The sequence below is a fragment of the Melanostigma gelatinosum genome (assembly GCF_949748355.1).
Source record: "Melanostigma gelatinosum genome assembly, chromosome: 18".
NCBI lineage: Eukaryota > Metazoa > Chordata > Actinopteri > Perciformes > Zoarcidae > Melanostigma > Melanostigma gelatinosum.
In genome coordinates, this window is record NC_136651.1 from 18407555 (window position 1) to 18418814 (window position 11260).

The 11260-nt window shown below is 41.9% G+C and overlaps 1 protein-coding gene across 1 annotated transcript; it reads right to left on the reverse strand.

Annotated features, from left to right (window-relative positions):
• Window positions 1–2376: 2376 nt before the first annotated feature.
• LOC306792129 (cystatin-M) lies at window positions 2377–7130 on the reverse strand. The gene is made up of 5 exons (XM_079289149.1): window positions 7026–7130; window positions 6668–6881; window positions 3087–3238; window positions 2890–2991; window positions 2377–2679 (listed from the first exon to the last, which is right to left on the reverse strand). The coding sequence occupies exons 2-5, from the start codon at window positions 6753–6755 to the stop codon at window positions 2584–2586; spliced, it is 438 nt and encodes a 145-aa protein (XP_079145275.1). The 5' UTR covers window positions 6756–6881; window positions 7026–7130; the 3' UTR covers window positions 2377–2583.
• Window positions 7131–11260: the final 4130 nt, after the last annotated feature.

An 11260-nucleotide genomic window follows, 5' to 3' on the forward strand; every position in this document is an offset into this window, starting at 1 on the left:
CCTCGTGTTCTGCTTTCTGTCTTTGGTGTATTGATATTTCAGAAGTTAGTTATAACCAGCAAATTAATCTATACAGACATACATAACTGTGTGAATTGATATACAGTTTGAAACAATGACTGCCAACATGTGTACTCATTTCTTTAGGTTCTGTGGTGCCAAGACTTGGAATCAGTGCATTGTCACAGTTTTGGTCACATAAAAAGGTCTTATTCAGCTTATTCGGCTGTACTTAATTACACATTCTTTTAGTTGCATAAAACCAGGATGGCGTCTGTAAAAAACCAAGACGGCGACGGCCCGAAAACCAGGATGACGAAGGCCAACATGCCGAGCTCATTTTACCCGGTTTGTCCCTGCGATAGCCATGGAGTCCAAACATATCCTGCCAGAGCCTCACCGAGGGGCCAGAGATCTCCTAACTCACTCCGCAGCCAACCGTTGATACCAAATACATCAGGCTGAAGGATTCACAAGACATCTACACTATTTCCATTTGACCAAATGGAGCAACCATACAGGCAAGAGTTGTGTGTGTGTGTGTGTGTGTGTGTGTGTGTGTGTGTGTGTGTGTGTGTGTGTGTGTGTGTGTGTGTGTGTGTGTGTGTGTGTGTGTGTGTGTGTGTGAAACAGGAAACTCCTTACAAGTGGAAAACACATGTCATTCTAACAGTTAAATAGTGGTTTGGTGTTGAGTGAGCAGTGGTGCCTGGGCTGTTTAGTGGCAAAGACTTTCTAAACCCTTGCCAGCCCACCAGACAGCCTGCTATTACCCAGCGCTGAGTCTAATTTTCCTCTGGCATGACGAATGGCCCAACGAGAATCAATGCCAACCGGTTGTTCTATTAAAAGGAAAGAGTTTCCATGTGATGTTCGCCAAGGAGCCCCAACTATGGTTCCCTTTTGAGAAATGGAGAGCGTGTGGCAGGGCTTCACTGTGTGGTTGTTGTGGAGGAGATCCACAGATGTCGGTTGGGCGAGCCCCGTCTCCAAAGACGGTTTGGTCTCTAAGCTGGTCCATTCATTTTCACTTTTTCTGAAGTACTAGATAACAGCATGACATTTCTCTGTGTCAACAGGGCTTTGACGAAGGAGATTGTTTTTCTGACATGAAATTTACGATGAAAAATAATCTCTTGCTCAGTGAGACTAATTAACTTGTTAAGATGTGCAGTTTGTGCAATTAATGTTCTCATGTGATTTATGATTTGGAGAGAGTTTTTCAAACTTACGCTTAGTTCAGCAAAACTGTGAAAAGCTCACGTTTCCATTCATAGAAATGTGAAACCTTTGGATGTAGATGAGTACGTTGTGTAGCTAGAATTTATCTTTGTGTCCACAGTGGACAGATAAGGTCTTTTGTCACTGTGTCAACACGTCAGACAAATGACTTGTCGGGGATTCTTTACCAGGGTCCTCCTTCAGTAAAGAGGAGCGGCTTGTTCTTGTATCTAATACATCATGAGTTATTTTTGATTAAGAAGTCGGTCATATATAGCATATATGTATCAGTATATACATGTACATTCATACATACATTTCACATATGGATTTTTGTATCTTACGTTTGCAAGCCTCGTCTGGCTGCCACCTGAAACAGTTCAGCGAGTTTCCCCTTGGAGCTCAACCATGACTTGACTTGACTTTTAAAAGTGAGCAAAAAGAAATTAGTTATGAGTTATAGCACCTTGATGAGTTATAGATTGCTCCAAGCTTCCAGAGTCGTGAGCTCAATGAAAACAATGACCTCAACTCATTCTCACCTATTTTAAGAGGCACAATTCCTAAATGGCCATTTAAGGCTTCATAAGCCCATGGACCCACTTTAGTGATTTTAACAAATACCAGCGACTTCCAATGCAACATCGCCCAAAAATCAGCTTATTGCAAGGTGTTTTTTCAGACTAACATGCGCATTCTCCAATGATATGTTTTCTGATGGCTAGAGTCATGAAATACATGAAATATATAATACAGTATAATCCTGTTTAACATCTTTCCTAAAATATGTTACAATGCATTGTTAATTTCAGCACATATGTAATTGTATTTTTTTATTGTGACTTTTGAGTGATTATGGAACAATTAAAGGCTTGAATTATGGGAACAGCTACGTATATGATTTGATGATGGTACCACAAGATATCTACAAAACTTCATTTGCGAGTGGCAATGTGTGTAATCACATTATTGACTCGTGTGTGTAAAAGCCCCAGCAATAAATAAATACAAATTCAAATGTTCTTTACCTCTTGCCTACAACAACATCAATCAATCAATTTAAATCCCCAAAGCAAGCAATCATTTGAATCGAGTGTTTTCTTTGACAGAATACAAAACCACAAATAAAAAGACATTATTTATCGAGCAGCAATCTACAAAGAATCTCCACATCATGGTAAAAAAGCTTTCCAAATATATTTTATTAAGACCGTGATGTGTTATTGTTACAAGTTGTCCTTGGAGACAACCACACATTCAGCACTGAAAACCAGCTGCAAAATATTTTGAACCCATCAAAATGCAATAAGGTAATCAAAGCTATAGAGCCAAAGTACAAAAAAAGTCAAGCCAATTCCAAAGTTAAACCTTCTCCACAATTTTCATGCACTTGGAATTCTGCAGCTCATGTTTGTTGCTGCGGGGGTTGAACGCCACTTCAAAGTGGCACTTCAGATGCTGCGGAGAGGGAAACAACAATAACCATTTCATAGGAATTGGGAACTCTCCAAAACCTGACGGTAAAAGACAAGACGTAATAATCTGTCTTCGTATTAGGAAATGATACAAGACATAAAAGCATGAATGTAAATGCCGAGAGAATAATCATCGCTGAGTTGAACGTAACTTTGTGAACACATACAATTGCACACGTGAAACAAAATGTACCTTTTTCACAAGACTACAGCTGTTCAGGTGATGGTTTTCTCCCTTAAGACACTTGGTTTTTCCCAGGACTGCATCAATTTTCAAGTTGATCATGTTGGTCACCTAATAACATAAGTGGACCGGGAGCAGAACTATTAGATGGTGGTGACGTGGTGTGTTGCATGGAAGTTCCTTTGTGTCTGAAAAATGAATCTGACCTGTGCCTGAGCGCCGGTGATGGAGACGAGCTTGAACATCCTCTTGCTCTTGGAGTGATCGTTGTGCATCTTCACAGCATATTGAACTGCGTCCTGAACCTCAGCTGACTCTGGACTTCTCTCAAACCAGCCACCCAGGAGAGGCACGTTTTCTATGAGGAAATTGAACACACATACATGGTAAATTACACACAATTGCATGGCTATTGATGGGACAACTAATCAAGGGACCTCTACTCTATGTTCTTGGCAATATAACAGACTACTCAAGTGGCATAGCACAATGCACTGAAATGCACACTTTCTCACTCTCAACTCGTCAAATATCGACGCTCGGTCAGAGCCCCGCGGTTGTCTGGCACAGACGCACGGAGGCACCCTTTAGCGTCTGTATGCACCGCACCAGGCTTTCCAGTGTAAACTCACCTGCATCATTATTAGACGCTAGTTACTCGGTAGTCGCTGGGTCCCTATTCACTCTGTAGTCATCTGAGTCACTATAGTCCCGAGAATCGCTAATAACCTGGAAGTCACGTGAGTCGCTAGTCATTCGGTAGTATCATTGAGTCGCTAGTCACTCTGTAGTCATCTGAATCACTATAGTCCCGAGAATCGCGCGTAGGCCTAACCTGGAAGTCACGTGACTCGCTAGTCACTCAGTAGTCACTGGGTCACTAGTCACTCTGTAGTCATCTGAGTCACTATAGTCCCGAGAGTCGCCAGTAACCTGGAAGTTACGTGAGTCGCTAGTCACTCAGTAGTCATGTGAGTCACTATAGTCCCGAGAGTCGCTAATAACCTGGAAGTTACGTGAGTCGCTAGTCACTCAGTAGTCATGTGAGTCACTATAGTCCCGAGAGTCGCTAATAACCTGGAAGTTACGTGAGTCGCTAGTCACTCAGTAGTCATGTGAGTCACAATAGTCCCGAGAGTCGCTAATAACCTGGAAGTTACGTGAGTCGCTAGTCACTCAGTAGTCATGTGAGTCACTATAGTCCCGAGAGTCGCTAATAACCTGGAAGTCACGTGAGTCGCTAGTCACTCAGCCATGTGAGTCACTAGTCTCTCGGTAGTAAATTTGACAAGTTGGGAATGAGAACGTGTTGCACTGAATCATACACTTAAAAAAGCCCACCCATACAAATGCACTGATACACTGACTCCAATGGCACAATCAGTCAGTGTTCTGTTTCTGTGTGTTCCCTTTGGGGTTTTTATACTCCTTCATCCTGCAAATTTGCGGTTTCAGTCTAGAACATCAGTCAAGGACTTGGAAACGTTAAGACAACTAAACCCTGGCTTCAGCCAGTTTTATTCGAACACTGCCAAACCATTCACACTACTTTGCCAAACCAAGCCTCATTCATCAAGCCAAGAATATAAAGCAGAAGAGAAGGGGAATTTAGATGTAGTAGTTGCAGCTTCTGTACCTTGGGTGGTCCACGTGATCAAAATGATGATTGTTTGGCTCTAGTTTTTCACAGTGTCTAACCACAACGATAGCAATGAAGGTCTAGGGCTGACATTGTAGGTGGGTCGGTCAACCACTTTGATCCAGACTTAGATATCTCAACAGCTATTGGATGGATTGACATGAAATTCGGCACACGCAATAATGTTCTGCAGAGGATGAATCCACTGATTTCACTGATCCCTTGACTTTTACTCCATGAGGCTGACATTTCAGTGCTTTATTGAAATATCTTGGACAACATTTGGATGAAATACCATAGATGTGGCATACTTTGGGCTGATTTTCCTGTCTTACAGCATGAAAGATCTCAATCTACAGTACGAGATGGATTGGCAAAAAATGTTTACAGACATTAATGTTTCCCAGACAATGTATCCAACTGACTTTGGTGGTCCCCTGACATTTTGCTCATGCAGTTCATTTGTGCCATCTTGCTATGTTTTGATGACATTTCAGTTTAAAGCATAGCAACTAAGCATTGTTTGAAGTTTCTGTTTTGCTGTCATCTAACATGCTGCACCCTTTCAAGCACACACGTTCATTATGCATTGTAGTACAACAATACATAGAAGTCAGGGTGTGTTCAGAGGCGCAACGGATCACACCCAACAGTGGTTGTTCAGGTTGTTCAGCAGTTGGTTAATGGACATCGTGAGGACAACACAGATCTTACATAATAGAGTATTTATGTTTTATCCTCATGAGTATTTACAATATACACCAAGTACAAATCTGAACCAACCACAATGTTTCTCTGCTCAGTAAAACCATTTCAATCACAGAAGTCATGGGCTGATGTTGGACACATTTGGTGGATTGGTACTGAGTGGCCCTGATGGATTATTTTTCACTACACTCCCAAACCAAACTCCATTCTGCCAAGTTAAATAGCATCTGACCAACGATGACTTACTCAGACTGCTGTCTAAGCCAAGCCTCCTGACTCACTGTACCCAAGCAGACAGCAGTAGAGTCACTGTCTACAGACTGACGACATGAAGGAACAAGTTACTGTGCACACACTGTGCCATTTCTTCTTTAAACTGTTTGAAATCATCTCACGTTGAATCACTTTATTACTGATCTTGACGCCTTTAATAGCCGAGACAATCTGCTCATACAAGAGTTCAATGACTACTACAATTGCTGCTTTTATTTGATTGCTCAAATTGTTCACATGTGTCATCTCATCCTATCATTGGCAGCCCACTGCTCCCTATATACAGGGATGGGTCAAATGCAGAAGTCAAATTTCGTGTATGTGTATATGACAATAAAAATGGTTTCTTCTGGTTTCTTCTTTCTACATTGCCTGTCGTGACTCAGATGTTGCAGCTGTACTGTCCTTTCACTCAAGCTATTCAACTGCGTGTATATCGTACACACTTATTGTTGTATTGTTGTTCACTCTTCCCAAACCGCACTGACTGACATACAAAATCTCAATGACACTTGGTTATAGTTCCATTTAGCAGAATTCGTGCTTCACTTGGTTTGACTAAGATTGTTCATAAAAATGTTCTGAATAAACACATCTGACATTTTTCAGGTACTCACAGAAATCAGGGCGATGAATCAGGATGTTTTGTTTTTGTTTTGAGAACTGTCCCCACAACATACTTTAAATAAGCACGTAAGTAATAATACATATATAAAAACATAGTAAATATGAACAAGCAATAAACAAAGAAAAGTGTCCACATTTTCTTTTCCTAGCATTCTATCTCTGTGGGCGATTGACATCTTAATATTCACCAATATGAGATGCATCTGGATCACAAGAATAGAGGTATGAAGTGTAAAAAGCAAAGTAATGTAATCAGGACAGTATAAGTATACAGCGTAGCTTTAAATATACCTGTCATTTTAATCATCAAATTTGTTTTGAGAAGAGAAAGCTGTTGCCATGAGTCTCTTCATTGTTCTTCAATGCAAAGACTCGTGTATCAATTTTGGTTCCACTTTTTGAACGTGAAATCAAGCCAGAAAGTCGACATGAGCACCAAGTAGGTGAGTTCCTTCTCTATCTTACTATTCTTTTGTCTTGCTTGCCTCTCTATAACTCCCCGTTCCCATACTCGTACTATTTATCCATATCAGCACGTACTTTTTGTGATGACTTCCTCCACAGGCTGCTCGCCCAAACACAGCTGGATGGCTGACAGACAGATCACCACTGCCAACGGGAGGAACATCTTTTACGTTTCGACCACCACCAAGCTGGACTCTTCACAGGGGGAGGACTGACCCGAAGAACGGATCCCCAAAAAAAACAGGGCTTCAGATGAGCAGGACACTTGCCAACTCAACTCGCAGACGTCCTACAGTGTGATCCAAGGAGGAAGCAGTGCAAAAAAACAGGAGGAGAAAAAAGACAACTTTAAAAACACAGCAATAGAGCAAGAAAGTGCAAAAATGACAGATGTAGAAAAGGGTGCGAAGAGAGAAACATTGCAACTCTTTACCTTTCTGGTATTAGAAAAAACAGGACTTCTGTGAGCAAGACGGAGTGAAATAATGGCAGCTGAGAGAGAAAGAGGAGAGGGTGCCGTCAGTGAATGGCAGAGGCTGTTCAGCATTTAAGCTCTGGTATGTTTAACAAACCAGTGCAGACCACACCCCCCCTGCTGCCTGGCAATGACGTCATGCAGGGATTTAACAACCATCAGCGGCTTTGGGGCATGTGTGTGAGTGTGTGTGTGTGTGTGTGTGTGTGACTAGGTGTAGATGGGTGTCAGATGTGTGCCATTGTGCGCGTGTCTCCGTGCTCTTTGTGTGTTTGCATTTATGTGTGTTGTGTGTTGTGTGTTGTGTGGGCCTGTGGCCTGCCAGCGCGGTGCATCTGTGTGTGAATGTGAGCATGTATACATGGACGAGGCACTTCTGTGGGAGATGTGACTCAAACTGGCAGTGAGTCACTGTGCAAACTGTAGGCCACAGCGTTATTATTTCTAAAGTAAGTCAGCAGCACATTTGTTGTCATGTGATAAAGGGTTTAAAATATTCTGACGGCAATGAATAAATGCACGAGCGTCAGCGAGATTGAAGTTCATGAACTCGGGTGTCCTCATTCCTAAAGATGAGGCTGACTGATGGAAGAAAGGCTGATTTTCTTTTCTTGTTAAACCTGCATTATTTCTGCTGTCCAGCAGGGGGCGACTCCTCTGGTTGTATAGAAGTCTATGAGAAAATGACTCTACTTCTCTCTTGATTTATTACCTCAGTAAACATTGTAAACATGAGTTTATGATCTCAATCTCCAGTTTCAAGTCTTCTTCAGTACAGCATGATGTTCATTTAGTGAATGATTGTCCCATTTAGAGTCAAACAGACCATAAAGCAGAGTATGCTTTACACGTTGTAATTGACAGGTTGCTACCAGGCGTTGGCTGCGTCGGGAGTTGTCTCTGTTTTCTTTTTAGAACGTTCACCCTTTCACACTGTGTTCCCAGTTCATGAAGGTTGTAACCATTTTGGTTGCCAAAAAATGGTTGGTTGTTATTAGCTCCACCCTCTCAAGTCACTTCTGGTTGAAAAGAACCAAGACGGCAACAGCCAAAAACCAAGATAGAGAGCCAAACCGCGGAACTTGTAGGCTTTAAAATGTTGGTCCACAAACCAACGATGACGGCTAACAGCAATGATAATAAATTCTGAATGTATGCCGGCGTATGAGAAAGGAACACTCCATACTCCCAAAAACAATGGTCAATCGCACACAAATATGTATTGTTTAGTGCAGAGGTCTTCAACATTTTGCAGGCCAAGGACCCCGAAACTGAAAGAGAGATGGAGCAGGGACCCCCGACTATATATATTGAATAAAATTGTGTTTTGTATTAAATGGGCCCAGTACTGTGTACACCTCTTTATTGTGCATTCAATACTAAGCTATTCAAATATACACAGGTTCATATGTTCATGTTTTTATTTTAAACATGTGCAAGGTGCAGTGAGTAGGGAGGCCGTGCCACTGACATTTATAAACACACCTTATCAGCTGATACCAATGCCAACATCAACATTGTCTGTCAATTGCATGATAATCATGCATACAAGCTGTTCAAATTGATGTTTTCATTTTAAACATAAATGTGGAAACTGAAAATGAGTGATGGCCTGTTATCCTTCATACAATACTGAACTATTACAATAATGGACAGATTCATGTTTAGAGAAAAAAAAATTACAATTTTTTTTTTTTAATTGTCGAATCAACCAAACAATTTCGCGGACCCCCTGCAGTACCCCCTGTTGAATAGAGGGCAGAAGACCTCCGCAACAAACTGAGAACAATGATATATTATTGCCTGATGAATTTTTTAAGGGGAACGTGTTAGCAGACAGTATCCTATTTACGCATTCAGCAGACACAGAGCAACATAAGGGTTCATTTGGAGATGTGTTTGTCTCCAATTTGTTTTCTGTCACCTCTCGTCTGTCGCTATGGATTAAACATGTATGTAATAAATAGGGAGCAATATATCAGGTCTTTGCTTTGATGTTCCACTTTTTGAGATGAAGTTGATGAGAGCAGCGAGACTGAACCAAACCAAGAAAATGAGCTAAAAGAGGCTAAAATACTCTATATGAGGTGGAAGCACGAATACCCACTGATATTTATAAAAGTCACAGTATTTTTTAAATTTTATTTCATGAAACCTTCCACTCTCTCAGCTCAAGTCTTGAATGTGAGCATTGGTAGCATGAATAGTTGTTTGTTTGTCTGCTAGTTGGCAGGATCCAGAACAATCAACAGATTTTCATGAAACACTGACGAGGGAATAAATGATTCCAAGTCTGGCTTGTTAACGCTGCAAAACTTCCATTACCTTTTGTCCCACTGACGTTAAGGCTTATCCGTTGAAATAGTTGCAGACCGAAAGCAAAATGCCTCAATCTCTGCTGAAGTGATGTGTGCAACAGTTCTGCCTCCTGTGTGTGATGTGTCAGGCTGCCCAGCAGGGGGGAGCAGCACCGTATCACATAATGCAACAGGTGGTGGATGAGGCGGAATTACTGCCTTCTCGTGCTCAGAGAAACAGTTGTGTTTGATCACAGAGGAGCTTGAATAATATAAGCACACAGTACAAGTGGTCCCACATGCAAATACATTCTCCTCAATAGTCACTGTGTCTACCAGCTACAATACTTTGGGCTTTCAGTTTGGGGCAGCATGCACACTGGTCAGTTTAGGATTAAGTAGCAGATAAGCGACAGAAGGTGGAAGTAAAAGCTGCATAAACAGAGATAGATAAATGATATCAATAGAACAAAACTGCTGACAGCTCTCACACAGGAAGCAGAGCTAAAGACAGGTGAGACAAAAGGGGGAGGGGGGGGGGGGGGGGGGTCAGACTGACATGTTGGCTCATACAGTGAGGCAGATAGACTTATAGCCAGACACAAAAACATGCAGATGGACAACAAGCAGCAGTCCAGTAACACCACTTACAAAAGAATCTGAATCAAGGCCACTCGGACACTAAACTAAACTACGGACTCATCTCAGAGAAATGTACAACAATAATAGATGCAGACTGAAAAGCCAACATGCAGCAAGACAGACAAAGTTCTCTTCCTGGCCTGGTTGCTGTTCGCTGCAGCGCGCTGTAACTCTTTCAGGTCAGGGTCAGGGTCAGCAAGTGGGCGGCTGGACTTGCTCAGATTGGAAATCCCCCCCCCCCCCCCCCCCCTTCTTTCAACAGAATAATTGATGTTGGTGTTGTTTGCCTGATGGTGGGCGGGCCACAGCTTTTGTTTTTGTCCAGTCTGTCCAGGCTGCATCAGCAAGGTGGGAGGCTGCAGTGTCGCGTCTGATTGGGTTGCACTCACAGAAGTGGTATTTCTTTTCCAAAGCTTCATTTGCATTGATGGGGGAGGACAAAAGGTCACCGCTTTGGATAATGAGATGTCACCCTCATCCAATTTATGTACCGCCAAAGCAAAGAGCAATGGAACCATTAATGGATTTAATGTTTCTGTGTGTGTGTGTGTGTGTGTGTGTGTGTGTGTGTGTGTGTGTGTGTGTGTGTGTGTCATAACAGGTGACTTACATAATAAGTAAACAAATAAATAAATCAGGGTCTCATGACTCAGGTGTCGCAGTTTAGACCAATAACTGAGTAAAACCTGGAGAAGCCTGTGCTTTTGAGTGGGAGACACTACTTGTCCTTACCAGTACAGGATGAATGTTTTTTTTTTAATATTAAAAATAATCTAATGATTTTATTTATTTTGACACTTTCCCCCTCTCCTTAAAATAAAGCAAAAAGATTGCATATCGTTGGATTATTTGAAAATGAACTATTCCAAGTGAAACAATTTTGCATTCATGAATACAAATTTATTATAAATTTAATAAAATATGATATTAAAAAAAGAAGTGATAATCAAGAAGGCTAATAGTTAAAGTGCTGCCACTTTTAGGTAAACCCACTGCAGTATCGCAGTAAAACATCCAATGAAAAGTGATGCAAACATAATCCTGCTGCGGGAGACCCGTATCTTGTTCTTTCCATGCCACATTCCTTAAAACCTCAGACCTGGGATCAGTGCTGATAGCTCAGCCGCCCATAATCCCCTACAGTTAGGGACCCGCCCACTAAACCAGGTGATTGACAGCCGGCTCTTCCAACCAGGTGGCAGCCGACTCTGTCTGGCCTCCTTCCTCCTCCTCCTCCTCCTCCTCCTTGTCCGA